This window comes from Oncorhynchus nerka, linkage group LG20, assembly GCF_034236695.1.
Source record: "Oncorhynchus nerka isolate Pitt River linkage group LG20, Oner_Uvic_2.0, whole genome shotgun sequence".
In the NCBI taxonomy this organism is placed as follows: Eukaryota; Metazoa; Chordata; class Actinopteri; order Salmoniformes; family Salmonidae; genus Oncorhynchus; species Oncorhynchus nerka.
Genome location: NC_088415.1, coordinates 68,140,636 through 68,158,222, shown reverse-complemented (window position 1 = coordinate 68,158,222; position 17,587 = coordinate 68,140,636). Strand labels below are relative to the sequence as shown.

The following is a 17,587-nucleotide window of genomic DNA, read 5'->3' as shown; positions in this document are numbered from 1 at the left end:
GTACATTTTTTTTTTTTGATTATGGGTTGTTGTTTGTATGTTATTTTAAATTCAGGCTGTAAAAAAAAAAGGAGTGTGAATACTTTCTAGAGGCACAGTACATGTGTGCAGACATATTATGGAGGATCAGCCCAGTAAAGCAGTCTCTGTAGAGGCCGTGCAGGCCATATGGTCCAGCACTTGCTGTCGGAGACGACTGGGATCTGTGTAATTATATTGCTTTTAAACGAGCCCCTGAGATTGCCCTTGCCAAAGCGCCCACAAAGTCTCACTCTTGGGCAGGAGACAGAAAAACACATTTTTGTATTCATTTGTGTGTTTGTGTGTGTGTGAGAGAGTGCATGTGCGTAAGTGCACATGTGCGTTTGTGTTTTTCATTGCTGAGGCTGGCGGGCGAAAGGGAGGCCACAGTGGTTCCGATGATACGCCTCACAAGTGAATTTAATTAAATCATAAATATGAGCTGGAGGCCGCCACCCAATTTAACGTAATAGATGATGTGGGCCAGTCCATCTCTGGCAACGCAAAGTTCTGGACCCGTTTAGAATGCCCTTGAAGCTTATTAAAAGTGGCTGGCATGAGAAGACGCAAGCAAAGTTGTTTAATGGCTGCCCAGCTTGCGTTCTGCTTGACAGTCAGAGGAAGGCCCAAAAAATAGTCCAAGACTCCAGCCACAGAAGCCTTAGACTGTTCTCTCTGCTGCCGCACGGTAAGTCTGGAACCAACAGGACTCTAAACAGCTTCTATCTTCAAGTCATAAGACTGCTAAATAGCTCATCAAATTTCCACCCGCTGCTGCTACCGTGTATTATCTATCCCGTTGCCTTGTCACTTTAACCCTCCCTACATATACTGTACATAGCTACCTCAATTACCTCATACCCCTGCACATCGACTCGGTACTGGTACTGGTACTCCTTATATATTGCCATGTTATTGTTATTCATTGTGCTATTTCCTCGTGTCACTATTTATATTTATATATATATATTTTTTTTACCTTTAACTCGTAAGCATTTCACCGTTAGTCTACATCTGTTGTAACACTGGTGGGAAGATCTATTCCATTCCATTTCTGCATTTGGAATGTGGTGGGATTCCATTTCAATTGGGAAAGATTGTCAGTCAGAAAAGCACAATGAAGAGGGGTCAAAACAAAAGGCAGATAAAACCTCTACATCGGGTAATACAAACCAGATACCTGATCAGCAATACGAATAAGTGTTCATTAGGTTACGGCGAAGGAGAATCCAGTGTAAGTAATTGTCCTTGACGTGCACAGATAAAGTGACATTTTTCACCATGGTGATCAATAGTCTTGTCTGGACAAGATTCTTTCTGCGAGCAGTCAACCATCCTACAGACAGACCAGAGGGAGGTGCTATGTGTTTATATATTTTCTTGTATTGATATATAAAAACAACAAGCAGGAGAAACAGTATACGATGTACAAATTAATATTCCCAAGCGCTGACTTTAATCGATATATTTCAAATCTTAATTTTGGTTTGAAAAAAAGTGGCATTGATCATCCTATTGAAAACATAGCAAAACGTATTTCAGAATCCCACCCCAAGTACTATCAACATCTTAGTCAAATGTATACTTTTTCATGACACTCATGTCCCTGGTCATAACAGTTACTTTTTCGACTTTCTGTTTTTCATCTCATTGTTATGAGGATTCATCTGTAAAGACAGACAGATGTTACTATATGGGGCTTTGTCCCATTCAGTGCAGACATCATTTCCTTCCAGTGGTCCCCTGGAGAGCTGCAGGCTCCCTAATAGGCCTGGTGCGAGGGTGTGTGGAATGGGACCGCACAGGGTGATGGGTAATGGAGTCATTAATAACACAGACCTCCCTTAAGATCCTCAGCTGTTCGTTAGGCAGAAGCCCCAGTGGAACCAGTGGAAAGGCAGGTAGCCTAGTGGTTAGCGCATTGGGCCAGTAACTGAAAGGTTGCTGGATCGAAATCCCTGAGCTGACAAGGTAAAAATCTGCCGTTCTGCCCCTGAACAAGGCAGTTAACCTGTTCCCCGGTAGGCTGTCATTGTAAATAAGAATTTGTTCTTTACTGACTTGCCTAGTTAAACAAAGGTCTAACTAGGCTAAAAGGAAGCAATTTGATTTAAAACCAAAAATCCAAAGTAAGGTTTTGAAGATGATCACGTTCATGCTGTCAAGGGCCCATCTTGTTACTTAATCAAATGAATTGATCCACACACACACACACACATGAGCACAACCACACAAATGCACATACACACAAACACACAAATGAAGGGCCGTAGGAGCCGTTTTCTCATACATGTTTAATATTTTATCACATGTGCAACACAAAAATGAGGTCTGCCAAATACAGAACTCCATATTTGTACAATAACATTTGAATAACATCAGAGAAGAGAACTGTCCTTTTGCTGCAGCAGGAGATGGTGGTTAGTTTCCTGTAAACTGAGTATGAACAATTCTCAATCAAAAGGTCAAAACATTAAAGTTTCATACAAAAGTGCATCTCAGGTTCAATGAATGCAAAAACATTTACAGATGTGGGATCTTAATTTAATCACCTTGTTGTTGCAGGAAATGTCCTGCATATCAGGAAATGAAATCTTGTAATGTACTCGAGGTTTAAAAAGGCTTCTAAAGTTTGTCTTGATTTGAATTGATTTTGAATGGATTTTTTCTAACCAAAAAATGTATCAACTGCTACAAAAATGGTAAAGAATTATAATCCACACAATAATTCACATTTCCTGTCGCTGCAGAATGATTTCCCTGCTGTAAAACTGGTCAAATTAAGATCCTACATCTGTAACAGATTGATTTATATTGGTGTATAATAACGCCACAATGGCTTCCAGCTTGAGCAGAGAGCAGAGCAATGGGATACCGCAGGAAACGAGGAAGGAAGGGGATAAGTTGGGAACTCTTCAGGAGAGCCCAGGACATAAGTTTCATAAGCACATCCCTACAGAGTAATACATGTATAGTCTCCACAACAACCCCAAATCAAAATGGATGTCTTCCCCATTGCAAAAAAAATCTAAAATACAAAGAGCTAACAAAAACGAGAAGAAAAAAATTCCAGTAATCTCCAGGCTTGAACGAGCAGTAAACATTAATAACAGAATTGTACAGGTTTAAATCAGTAAATCAGTGGGCTGGAGATCCCCCCCCATAATGCTCTAGGAGACACAGGGGGTTCACGATGCCTCTGTTCCCGTGCCAACCAGAGGAGCTAGCTGGCCTTTCCAAATCTGTGTCACTGCTTTTGCATATATCAGAACCCTATACTGTTTTTCCTTCTTTTTTTCTCTTCCTTTCATTCGAATTTACACAGGCAGGATGACCAGATTAAATGCACCATTCAGTCCTCAGCTGGTCTTCTAGAAGGACAGCCATGTTGGAATGAGACCTGTGATGTCACAATGTCAGGTTTGGTGATCAAGCACCCCGCTACCCGCTTCAGTAACGAATGACCAGGTCAGGATAGTGTCCACATACAGGAAATGGGCACTGATGAAAAGGGTCCTGACTGACCATACCACAACTTCCTGTTCCCTACATAATAATACCCCACATTGGCACCCTGTTTCACCAACACATTGTTGATGAATTCCACCTCTTCTGACTGACAGTGGCATTGTCATTTTTTTCTAGTTCTTTTTTTGGGGACAAACGGTTCAGAACTGTACAATGGCAAATACTGTATAAGACTGCAATATAGCTGAAGTTATTAAGCAACACATGAACAATTTCTATTTACAAAGATAGTTGGCCAGTTTTGTTGAAATAACAACCAGTCAAAGACCAGAGCTAAGTTAATCTGTCCTTTTTTCACCCCTCTGTCTTTCATCCGTCTTTTTTCTTTTTGTGTGTGTGACATGTTTCTTCCCGATGTGAACTGAATCCAAAGTTCAGTGCAAAAGAGCCAGTGGGATATTGCACTGAAGGTGGCTGGAGGACCGACCGGGTCAGACATGATTCTCCTCCTCGCCATATGGTTCTCCTCTCCTCCTCAGGTCCACTGATAATCTGCCTGGTTAACTGCTGTGCTGAGTCAACATGTGGTTCTGAAATGGAGGAATAACCGAGAGAGAAAGAAAGGAATGAAATGACTGAATCAATATCAAATTCAACACAAGGACATTTGATTTAATTCAACATTTTTTCCATTTAGCAAGTTGAATTTGAACACTTTCATAACCTAAAATAAATCAATCATTTTCAACATCAAGGCAGACTTTAATACTGTAGAATTCACCATTGCTTTTTAGATGGTTAGTGTTGTGAGTGGTGAATGTCATGTTGTGGGTTTATGTGGCGTTTGCATTACCCAAATCCAATCAAAACCGAGCAGCAGTCAATAGTTATATGGATCAATATGTCCTGGAATTAAATATGGTTAAGTCCTCTACTGGCATGTCACTGCTGAGGTGACAATGCCTCCCTCCCTCCAACATCTCAATCCCCAACCAACAATGCCAACATCAGACCAATGGCTGTGGCCATGGAAACAACAGTTACCATGTAATACCCGTGATGGAATATATGAATCACCATATTAATAGACATGTTTACATAATGTGTACTGGAAGTGTAACTACCGTAGAATAACAACAGGTCAATTACACTTGGGATTCAGATGCAGCAATTAGAGAAATGTCATATACTACAGAAAAATAAGTACAGGATTTCTGAGGATGTTTGAATATCTTTACACACGCACGCACATGCCGGTTTGGTGAGAGAGAGTGGTTGTAGCGGGGACAGCTGTGCCAGCTAGGTTTTTTTTAAAGGGAGGGAGTGTATGTGTGGACCAGGGGGGGGTGTAACTGGAGTCCCTGGTGGGCTGAATCCAGGTCATCTTTTGAAGTGACTGCTAATCCCTTTAATGCAAACCACATGCCCCACTTGCTGCACCCTGTTAAAAACACGGCCTTGGACTCTCTACACTGGCACGGACAAGACACACCTGTCACACACTCATCAGCACGCACGCACTGACACCGATTATACACACAAAGAACACTGACATTCAAACACACACACATACACAAACGCTTACTCTGGGTAAGACTGAATTATCTTTGAATAAACAACATGGAAAGAGCCTGAGCCATGAAAGGTTGTGACTCCTACAGTCTTAGCCATGAAGGTGAGTTTAGCAATGTACTGACTACAGTCACCTTCAGTCTTATCAACATAGCAGCATCCCTCAGGCAGGCTAGGCCTCGTCCATTACTCCCCTCCACCCCTCCCTCTTTGCCCTTTCAGGTGCCTCCATACAAAGCATTTAAACACCTCGACACCTTTCCTTTCAGCCGGAGCGATTACTTTCCGACAGGTGGGATAATAAGCTGTTTGACGGGGGGCAGGAGGGAGTGTGACCCCTGGAAGGGTTAGCCTCGGCTCGCCTGGGCCCCCGTCGGGGCCCCTGCACTCCCTTCTAAAGAGCCGGCCCTGGCCTTTCCTCTGTTTCCCTCTCCTCTCTCTCTCTCTTCCCTCTCTTCTCTCTGTGAAATAAAGCTCCTTTAAGTGAGTCTGGGAGGAGACTCCCCACGGGACGACCACCCCTCCCTCTCCCCTCATACCCCGGTGAAGACATCCGTGGCGTTGCTGGGGAGGGACAGGAGCACGGCAACCCTATTAATGAATGCGGCCCAGTACCCGTCAGCCCGGCTCCTCGGCGACTTACAGAAGCCCCTGCAGTACGTGACTTCAAATGGCAGGATATTGACATGGAGCGAGCAAAGCGGTTGGGAGAGAGTGTGTGTGTTTTTTTCTCGTCTGTGTATATGTATGTATGTATGTGTGTGTGTGTGTGTGTGTGTGTTTGTGTATGTGTGTCTGGACCCCAAAGGAACGTAGCTCCTTGGATATAATGTAGGGCTCGTAACAGCTATTACAGGGGAAAATACCCCCCCCCTGGGGAGTACCCCCCGCCCATCCCTGTCTCAGCTCTGTCTGACACACACTGCATTCTACCTTTTCCTTAAACATGCCAGGAGTTTTTCCTCACTGAGGGCTTTTTCAAGGACGGTGCTAAACGACTTCAGTTGCAGTGGCAGCCATGCAGGCTGGAGGGAAATAGAAAGAAAAGAAAGAAAGAAAAAAAAAGGTAAAAAGAAAATGATACCTTTACCTCTGTGGATATTGAACTCCACAGAGTGGAAGAGAGACACTGTTCTGTCTGTATATCAGTGGAGACCACAGGGAGGGGGGGAGAGAGAGAGAGAGGAGAGAGGAGAGAGAGAGAGAAATAACAACTCTGTCATTGCATTTCCACTCCATCATTTAGAAAAATTCTTGAAGTAGTTTCTGGCCAATGTGTGCAACTCTTCACTCAGTGTAATTCAGCCAAATATGCACTACCGTTCAAAGGTTTGGGGTCACTTAGACATTTTATGTCCATTAAAATAACATCAAATTGATCAGAAATACAGTGTATGTAACGCTCGTCGTCGTAAGGAAGAGTGGACCAAAGCGCAGCGTGGAAAGTGTTTATTGTCAAGAATCACTCAAAACAAAAATAACAAATACAAAAACGAACAGTTCTGTCAGGCACAGATACTAAACGAAAAACAACACCCCACAAAACCCAAACGGAAAATGATAACTTATATAGGATCCCCAATCAGAGAGAACGATAGACAGCTGCCTCTGATTGGGAACCACACTAGGAAAAAACAACAAAGAAATAGAAAACATAGATTCTCCCACCCGAGTCACACCCTGACCTAACCAAACATAGGGAATAAATAAGGATCTCTAAGGTCAGGGTGTGACAGTGTAGACATTGTTAATGTTGTAAATGACTATCGTAGCTGGAATCAGCTGTTTTTTAATGGAATATCTACAAAGGCGTACAGAGGCCCATTATCAGCAACCATCACTCCTATGTTCCAATGGCACGTTGTGTTAGCTAATCCAAATTTGCCATTTTAAAAGGTTAATTGATCGTTAGAAAACCCTATTGAAATTACGTTAGCACAGTTGAAAACTGTTGTCCTGATTAAAGAAGCAATACAACAGTCCTTCTTTAGACTAGTTGAATATCTGGAGAATCAGCATTATTGGGTTCGATTACAGGCTCAAAATGGCCAGAAACAAGGTACTTTCTTCTGAAACTCATCAGTCTATTCTTGTTCTGAGAAATGAAGGCTATTCCATGCGAGAAATTGCCAAGAAACTGAAGATCTGTACAACGCTGTGTATTACTCCCTTCACAGAACAGCTCAAACTGGCCCTAACCAGAATAGAAAGTGTGGGAGGCCCCGGTGCACAACTGAGCAAGAGAACAAATACATTTGAATGTCTAGTTTGAGAAACAGACTGGCAGCTTCTAGGAAGCTGGCCTTCTAGGCAGAGTTGCAAAGAAAAATCCATATCTCAGACAGGCCAATAAAAATAAAAGATTAAGATGGGCAAAAGAACACAGACACTGGGAAGGCCAGCATAGAAGGCCAGCATCCCAGAGTCGCCTCTTCATTGTTGACGTTGAGACTGGTGTTTTGCGGGTATTATTTAATGAAGCTGCCAGTTGAGGACTTGTGAGGCGTCCATTTCTCAAACTAGACACTCTAATGTACTTGTTTTGTCACAAACTGAAATTAGGAAACCAGAAAATGGCAGAGCTATTTCTGCATAATGCACAATTCATAACAGATTGACTGACCCAATCCCCGAAACTCATTACCCCACATCTCCTTGCTAACCCAATCTCCTTTCCCCCCAACCCCCAATCACCCAACGTTCTTACCCCCATTCTCCCCTCTCCCTTACCCCCCATCGTCCTTCTTCCCAACCACTCACTGGGCTCCACCATAAGGCTGTATTGCAGGCCCCAGTTACCAGCAGAGCTAAGGTAAAACCCTTAGTAGTCAATTCTCCATTAAATTAAATTTTACTCTGATCAATAATGTGCACCCGCCTCTCTCCCTAGTGAATACTGTGTCTGAGAAGCCTCTTCTTCTTCCTCTCTCTCCTTGATCGACTGGCTCTCTGCCACTGTTAACCCTCCATCCGCCTTCTTTCATCTGATTACATCATATCCCTGCAACGCCCTTGGGGGCAGAGGAAGGAGAGGGGGGAGAATGCCCGGCAGGGGACCTGTGTACCCATGCAAACAGGTGCAACATGTCTTAGGAATTTAACAGAGAGAAGAAGAGGGAGTGAGAGTGAGAGGGAGAGAGGGAGAGAGGGAGAGAGGGATGCAGGCTGGGGAGTTGATTTAGTAACTAATCATTCTTTATGTCGTTTCCCATTCCTCTGGTAACCATTGATAGCACCGGTCCAGTATGGCAAGGCAACAGAGGTGTGCCTGTTACATCAGCTCTGCGGAGGAAAAGGCCAAACGGATCAGCGGCCATTTTGAACCTCACATTTACTCCTACACATCTAATCTACAAACGACCCAAAACAGACAGTCAAGAGTGATGAAATAGTTATGAAATCTATCAAAACTTTTGGCTAGTAGTTAGTTGATAATTCATATTGGCAAAACTCTATCAGGATTAAGAAATCATCTGACACTGTCATTCTTATTGGTTGTAGCTTGTCTTATATTACCCAGAGTTCTGTGTTTATAGAGTGTTCAGAAAGCTGATAGAGTGAACAATAATGAGTCTCTAAGCTTGGGTCTTGGGGGACCCCTGAATCTCGGGGAAAGTCGAGGAGAAATGATATTATACAAGTGTGAGGCCAGGCAACTCAGAGCACTTAGGCCAGGCCAGGTGAAAAACATCAGATCCATTAGGCCTCAAAGAGTCATACTTCAAATGTTAAACATTTGTTCTCGCGTTTTATGAGCACCAATTCACAACACTAATTAGGTCTCCATCCATCCTTTTGATGCGAGTAAAGTATGTTGGATAGAAATGTCACAACAGGCCTGATGGAAACAGAACATTTGTCTGTAAACTTTCCAAATGTAGACATCACAAAATACGGTCGACATGGTGGGATCTTTTTGTGTCTGTAAAATAAATTATGCGAAAAATGTCGGTGGAAATGCTTTTATGAGCAAATAGTGATATAATAACCATCATATCGAAATAAAATTGGAGTCCCGAGATGACATGTGGTGTGGTCCTCCCACTACCGACTCTTCGGGAAAGCATGCATGTTATGATGAACTTCACAGTGTGGTGAAAGTGCAAGGTGCTGAGATTGATGCTCCTTCCCAATAAATATAGAGGGTCATATTCTGGTGACATGGTCATCGATGCTTGGCTGCCATTTGAATCTTGCTGTTTTGTCCATAATAATCTCATCAGGTAGGCTATACCCACACTGTATCTGCCAGTTGCTGTACCAGATACGCTATAAAACTAAAACTAAATTGTGAGAAAACACATCAGTAGAGTTGAAAATGCGATGTAAACCCATTTAACTTGTATTTTTTATTCGGTACATGGGAATATAATCGCAAAATATATTTCTATTTGCACTACGTCATCGGGCACAGCCTTTAATCCGCAACAAGTCAATTTGATGGAAACATCTCTGGTGGGAAAATGTGCATATTGTTTTTATGTGATTTTAGAATATTTGCATAAAAATCAGTCGCCAATTGGATGGAAACCTAGCTACTGAGTAAATAATTTACTACAGAATAATTTAGGGAGTTAAGAAGGACTGAGAAGTCAAGTAAATTTGATTTGCTACATTTCAACGGACAATGAAAGACAGAAAAGCGCCAAAACTAGAGGTCGACCGATTAATCGGAATGGCCGATTAATTAGGGCCGATTTCAAGTTTTCATAACAATCGGAAATCTGTATTTTATTATTACTTTTATTTAACTAGGCAAGTCAGTTAAGAACACATTCTTATTTTCAATGACGGCCTAGGAACGGTGAGTTAACTGCCTTGTTAAGGGGCAGAACGACAGATTTTCACCTTGTCAGCTCGGGGGATCCAATCTTGCAACCTTACAGTTAACAAGTTCAACGCTCTAAACACCTGCCTCTCATTGCACTCCACGAGGAGCCTGCCTGTTACGCGAATGCAGTAGAAGCCAAGGTAAGTTGCTAGCTAGCATTAAACTTATCTTATAGAAAACAATCAATCATAATCACTAGTTAACTACACATGGTTGATGATATTACTAGTTTATCTAGTGTGTCCTGCGTTGAATATCATCGATGCAACGCTGGGGGATGATTTTACAAAAGCGCATTTGTGAAAAAAGCACAATCGTTGGACGACTGTACCTAACCATAAACACCAATGCCTTTCTTAAAATCAATACACAAAAGTATACCTGCATATTTAAAGAAATCCAGGTTAGCAGGCAATATTAACCAGGTGAAATTGTGTCATTTCTCTTGCGTTCATTGCACGCAGAGTCAGGGTATATGCAACAGTTTGGGCAGCCTGGCTCATTGCGAACTAATTTGCCAGAATGTTACGCAATTATTTTTTGGTTTGTTTTTGTTTTAAAAAATTAATTGGACCCCTTTTTCTCCCCAATTTCATGGTATCCAATTGTTAGTAGCTACTATCTTGTCTCATCGCTACAACTCCCGTACGGCCTCGGGAGAGACGAAGGTTGAAAGTCATGCGTCCTCCGATACACAACCCATCCAAGCCGCACTGCTTCTTAACACAGCGCGCATCCAACCCGGAAGCCAGCCGCACCAATGTGTCGGAGGAAACACCGTACACCTGGCAACCTTGGTTAGCGTGCACTGCGCCCGGCCCGCCACAGGAGTCGCTGGTGCGCGGTGAGACAAGGATGTCACTACCGGCCAAACCCTCCCTAACCCGGGCGATGCTAGGCCAATTGTGCGTCGCCCCACGGACCTCCCGGTTGCGGCCGGTTACGACAGAGCCTGGGCACGAACCCAGAGTCTCTGGTGGCACAGCTGGCGCTGCAGTACAGCGCCCTTACCCACATGTTACGTAATTATGACATAACATTGAAGGTTGCCCAATGTAACAAGAATATTTAGACTTAGGGATGCCTCCAGTTAGATAAAATACAGAACGATTCCGTATTTCACTGAAATAATAAACGTTATGTTTTCGAAATGATAGTTTCTGGATTCGACCATATTAATGACCAAAGGATCGTATTTCTGTGTGTTATTATGTTATAATTAAGTCTATGATTTGATAGAGCAGTCTGACTTAGCGATGGTAGGTAGCAGCAGGCTCGTAAGCATTCATTCAAACAGCACTTTTGTGCGTTTTGCCAGCAGCTCTTCGCAAGCACAGCGCTGTTTATGACTTCAAGCCTATCAGCCTAATGGCTGGTGTAACCGATGTGAAATGGCTAGCTAGTTAGCTTGGTGTGCGCTAATAGCGTTTCAAACGTCACTCGCTCTGAGACTTGGAGTAGTTATTCCCCTCCCCCGCAGCATTTGTGGAGCGATGGATAACGCTGCTTCGAGTGTGGCTGTTGTTGATGTGTTCCTGGTTCGAGCCCAGGTAGGGGCAAGGAGAGGGACGGAAGCTATACTGTTACACTGGCAATACTATAGTGCCTATAAGAACATCCAATAGTCAAAGGTATATGAAATACAAATGGTATAGAGAGAAAGAGTCCTATAAATATTATATTAACTACAACCTAAAACCTCTTACCTTGGAATATTGAAGTCTCATGTTAACCAGTTATGCATTAGGGGGTGCTATTCAAATTTTTGGATGAAAAACGTTCCTGTTTTAAACAAGATATTTTGTCACGAAAAGATGCTCGACTATGCATATAATTGACAGCTTTGCAAAGAAAACACTCTGACGTTTCCAAAACTGCAAAGATATTGTCCGTGAGTGCCACAGAACTAATCCTACAGGCGAAACCAAGATGAAATTTCATACAGGAAGTGCGCCAGATTTTGAATGCGCTGTGTTCCAATGTCTCCTTATATGGCTGTGAATGCGCCAGGAATGAGCCTACACTTTCACTTTCTGTCGTTTCCCCAAGGTTTCTGCAGCATTGTGACGTATTTGTAGGCAAATCATTGGAAGATTGACCTTAAGAGACTACATCTACCAGGTGGCCGCTTGGGGTCCTCCGTTGCAATTATTGCGTAATCTCCCGCTGTGTGTATTTTTCATTTGCTTTCGAGGAGAAACACAGCTGCCACGAATGATTTATCATCGAATAGATATGTGAAAAACACCTTGAAGATTGATTCTAAACAACGTTTTCCATGTTTCTGTCGATATTATGGAGTTAATTTGGTAAAAAGTGTGGCGTTGTAGAGACTGCATTTTCAGATTTCTTTCTTAGCCAAACGTGATGAACAAAACGGAGCGATTTCTCCTACACAAGTAATCTTTTTGGAAAAACTGAACATTTGCTATCTAACTGAGAGTCTCCTCATTGAAAACTTCTGAAGTTCTTCAAAAGGTAAATGATTTTATTTGAATGCTTTTCTTGTTTTTGTGAAAATGTTGCCTGCTGAATGCTAGGCTTAATGCTATGCTAGCTATCAATACTCTTACACAAATGCTTGTGTAGCTATGGTTGAAAAGCATATTTTGAAAATCTGAGATGACAGTGTTGTTAACAAAAGGCTAAGCTTGTGAGCCAATATATTTATTTCATTTCATTTGCGATTTTCATGAATAGAAAAAGTTGCGTTATGCTAATGCATTATAGTTTAAGTATTTTTCTGTCGATTTCTCAGCCAAGCAGGATGAACAAACGTGACGTTTTTCGCCTACAAAAATTTGGAAAAAAGGAACATTTGCTATCTAACTGGGAGTCTCCTGAGTGAAAGCATCTGAAGTTCTTCAAAGGTATATGATTTAATTTGGTTGCTTTTCTTATTTTTGTGAAAATGTTGCCTGCTGCCAGCACAGCACAGCCTAGCATAGCATTATGCCATGCTAAACTTACACAAATGCTTGTCTAGCGTTGGCTGTAAGGCATATTTTGAAAATCTGAGATGACAGGCTAAGCTTGTGTTTGAATATATTTATTTCATTTCATTTGCGATTTTCATGAATAGGAAACGTTGCGTTATGGTAATGTGCTTGAGGCTATGATTACGCTCCCGGATACAGGATTGCTCGTCGCTAGAGGTTAAAAGGAACCACCAACTTTCATATGTTCTCATGTTCTGAGCAAGGAACTCAAATGTTAGCTTTTTTACATGGCACATATTGCACTTTTACTTCTCCAACACTTTGTTTTCATTATTTATTTGAGGCTAAATTTATTTTTATTAAATAAGTGTGTAATTGTGTAAATAAGTTAAAATAAGTGTTCATTCAGTATTGTTGTAATTGTCATTATTAGACATTTATATATTTAATTTTTTTATTTATTGTAAAAAAAAAAAAAAGAAATTGGCCGATTAATCGTTATCGGCCTTTTCTGGTCCTCCAATAATCGGTATCGTCGTTGAAAAATCATAATCGGTTGACTGCTAGCCAAAACCCAGGCTTTCCAAACAATTAACTTTGGGCCATGTAATGTATGAACATGAACTTAACCTTTCTTCTAAATCATACATTCATATGAGCAAGGGATTCTACAGATTCTAGTTCTAACTCCCATTTCTTCTGCTACATGTATCCAAATCCAAAATCAAATCAAATCAAATGTTATATATATGATGGGATGTATAGACATTATGGACAGTATGTGGATAGAATATATAGTATATCTGAAGAATACATGGATAGAATAGCAATAGTTGAATAGGATGACCTTGACAAGAATACAGTATATAAATATGAAATAGGTAAAACAGTATGTAAACAATATTGAAGTGACCAGTGTTCCATCCAAGACATCTACCATTTTGCTATTGTCATACATCCCACAGCCCTAGTAGCAGCAAGCCCTCCCCATGTCTAGTCAGTAGCAGCTAGCCTCCCCATGGTTAGTCAGTAGTGGCTAGCCCTCCCCATGTCTAAGCAGGAGCAGCTAGCCCTCCCCATATCTAGTCAGTAGCAGCTAGCCTCCCCATGTCTAGTCAGTAGCAGCTAGCCTCCCCATGTCTAGTCAGTAGTGGCTAGCCCTCCCCATGTCTAAGCAATAGCAGCTAGCCCTCCCCATGTTTAGTCAGTAGTGGCAAGCCCTCCTCATATCTAGTCAGTAGTAGCTAGCCCTCCCCATATCTAGTCAGTAGTGGCTAGTCCTTCCCATGTCTAAGCAGTAGCAGCTAGCCTCCCCATGTCTAGTCAGTAGAGGCTAGCCCTCCCATGTCTTGTCAGTAGCGGTAGCCCTCCCATGTCTAGTCAGTAGCGGCTAGCCCTCCCATGTCTAGTCAGTAGCGGCTAGCCCTCTAGAATGTATAAGCAGTAGCAACTAGCCTCCCAATGTCTAGTCAGTAGTGGCTAGACCTCCTCATGTCTAGTCAGTAGTGGCTAGCCCTCCCCATGTCTAGTCAGTAGTGGCTAGCCCTCCCCATGTCTAAGCAGTAGCAGCTAGCCTCCCAATGTCTAGTCAGTAGTGGCTAGACCTCCCCATGTCTAGTCAGTAGTGGCTAGCCCTCCCCATGTCTAGTCAGTAGTGGCTAGCCCTCCCCATAGCCTAGGGCTGTGGCAGTCAATACATTTTGTCAGCCGGTGATTGTCAAGCAAATGACTGCAAGTCTCACGGTAATTGACTGTTCATTAACATAAACACAATTGGTATTGCCTGGCTTCCACGCATAGCCTACAATCCAATGATGCAGAACTTTGGAACATCTACATTTTAAAAAGTCTAATAAATCTATATAATATAGCCTACACCATCACAATAAATCCATAATTTATTTTAGACAGGTCTAAAGAAACATAATGTGAAGAAAATGTAGTACTCCGAGTTGTCCTCATGTTAGGCCCTGATCTGGCTATGCCATATGGCTGTGGGCTACACAAGTGCATTTGGAAAACAATATGTGCTTAGAATTCCGTGGCATTATTTTATGGTATGAAGAATATAATTGAACATAGCTGAATAAAATATAAAGGATATTTTCTCCAAACGATTTGAGGGAGTGCGCACATGCGGCTATTGTGTTGAGCAGTTATCAAAGAAACAGGTCCTCCTATATGCTTTATTTAGAGTTATTCGTGCAACTTTAGTTGTGATACAAAAGTTGGGTTATATGTTTTGATTTTTAATACATTCTAAGGCTGCAAGATGCGACTGTACTGATGATTTGAAAAAAGTTGCATGAAAGGCATGTGCTCTGTTTTGTTCTTTTTGCGCAGGTTGCACACACTTCATCAGTCTCTCATTCACAATTTGACAAACACAATAATCCGTGTCTTTTGCGGCCAGTGGCCGTTGTGCTCTTGGGCTGAATATAATAATTATAATTCCCTTCTCCTGGCTGCATGCTCCGAAGCACCTCTCACTCACATGGCTCTCTCAGATAGCTAAATTCTTATTAGCCAATGCCCGTCATGTGATCGGGTCTTTCTCACAGGCTACAAGTGACACATCGGGGATGAAACTGCGAGTGTCCTTTCCAATTCCCAGATGCATATTGAAGATACTGCATAGCCTGTAGAAATGTTGCGCAACATGAGCTCATGGGCTTTCATGAAGTGTTTGATTAGATTTTCGATGACATTTACATTGATGTCAGAGTGATTAGAGGGACAATAGAGTGTTGAGTACCAGGCAGTTAACAAGTTTGGTAGGCTACTAATGACCATCAGCAGCATCAGAGCTTGGAGAAGCCTAATTACCGTGACTAAACGATCACGTGGTATTTGACTGCCGTCAAGACTCATGACCGGATCCCGTCTGAGTAGTGATTGTGTGTTGACTATTACCGGTGTAGCGGTAATACGGTCACCGTAACAGCCCTAGGCTAGCCCCCCATGTCTAGTCAGTGTGAGCTGAAACTACCTCTCTGCTTGTAGCTGTCATAAGTCTGCTAACATAGCTGCATCTGGAGCACGGGGAGCAAGCGGAGCGCCAAACCACAGAGATCCAGCCGCAGCACACTGCTAGTCATCAGTCAGGAGTTTAATTAAGGCATAAGAGCAGAGCAGGCTGCCGCTGAGCTATGCTGAGACAAAGACCTCACAGGCCTCAGAACAGATAACAGGTTAAAGGCCCAGTGCAGTCAAAAACATGATTTCCTATGTTTTATATATATTTCCACAATATGAAATTGGAATAACACTGTGCAATTGTGAAAATGTTGATAAAAATGCTTGAAAACACCGCCTGAAATTTCTGCCTGTTTTGGTTTGATGGAGTTTTGGCCTGTCTGGTGACACCACCAGGAGGTACATGAGTTAATAGACCAATAAGAAACAGAGTTGCAAATTATATTCCATTCCACAAAGCACTAAATAGCCATTGTGTTCTCGGGTGTGTTATTGTGTTTTCCACTTATTGTAACAAAACTGATCATATATGACCTGTGTATGTGAAGTTCACCCTTACGACCAGACAGAGCAGGCCCATGCGGTCCCAGTACTACGTTCCCTGGGTCCCGTCTGAGTAGTGATTGTGTGTTGACGAACACAAGCCAGTCAGTCCCCCTTTGCTTGGAGTGAGCCTTATTCCCCACTATTGGCACGTCCACTAGGGGTGTAATCCCTTCCTGTTTGGCCTCAGGCCAGGCTTACTGCTAGCCAGTTTAGCCAATGAAGAATACAAACAAATAAATAAATAAAACTAGCAGCTGGCATTCTCCACAGTCAACACTTATCAGGCCGTAGGGAGAGCCGACCTCGTCCGCTGTTTGGCCACAACCACCACGGTCTCCTTGGTAACCGACCGTCTTGTTTGAAGTGTGGTGCCTGGGGACTCGTGGACATTCAGTACAGCTTTGGGGCTAGGGTGGGGAGTCTTTGGTGTGTGTTTGTCTGTGTGTCCGTGTGTGTGTGTGTGTCTTATTAGCCTGGCATGTGGTTATGTGTATAATAGCTATGTAATAAATGAGTAATAGCTGGAATTGTCTGGCTGGATGTACAAAAGACCTAAAACAACGGTGAAATCCTTCTCTTCTGAGGTGTAGCGAGAAAAGACAGACCACCCGATTGGAGGGCTAGTGTGCTTTGTTCCTCCAAATGATACTCATTACCCTGTCTAAGTAGACAAGTGAATGGTGCTAGAAACCCACTATGGGGTGATCCTGCTGTTTGACTGAGATAGCAAAACAACTGCACAACCGCTGGGTTATTATGGAGCCTCATTATGTGAAGAGACTAGAGGAAAGGAGAGAGAGAGAGAGAGAGAGAGAGAGAGAGAGAAAAGAAAGAGAGAGAGAGAGAGAGAGAGAGATAGAGAAAGAGAGATGGAGAGTTGAAGGAAAGAAGGGAGGTGGAGAGAAAGAGTTGGAGATGGAGATGAAGAGGGATACGAGAGAAAGAAAGTGAGAGGAAGGGAGATAAGAGATAAACAGGGAGAGAGGGAGGGAGCTGGAGAAAAATAGAATGTATGTGAGTGTGTGAGGGAGATAAAGAAAAAGCAAGTGAGCGAGAGAAAGGGAGAGAGAATAATCCAAACTGATTTCTGAGGTGATAGCTACAAAACACAGATGCCTTTCCCCACTAAAAATGAAGACTATGACTTAAGAACCCAATTAAGGATCTTTCTTAGGGGAGCCATCTTGGGAAGTAGATGGGGGGATGGGTCTTGGTAGGACATGAGCCCTGGGCT

The 17,587-nt window shown here is 42.6% G+C and overlaps 1 protein-coding gene across 5 annotated transcripts in view; it reads right to left on the bottom strand.

Annotated features, from left to right (window-relative positions):
• Positions 1-2,296: 2,296 nt before the first annotated feature.
• Positions 2,297-17,587, bottom strand: part of LOC115103005 (zinc finger protein 521-like) — a 180,927-nt gene continuing 165,636 nt past the window's right edge. For all 5 annotated transcript variants that reach the window (XM_029623545.2, XM_029623546.2, XM_029623542.2 and 2 more), the window contains exon 8: positions 2,297-4,079. In XM_029623545.2, coding sequence (XP_029479405.2) covers positions 4,050-4,079 — 30 coding nt within the window. In that variant the 3' untranslated portion in view covers positions 2,297-4,049. The remainder of the gene's footprint in view (positions 4,080-17,587) is intronic.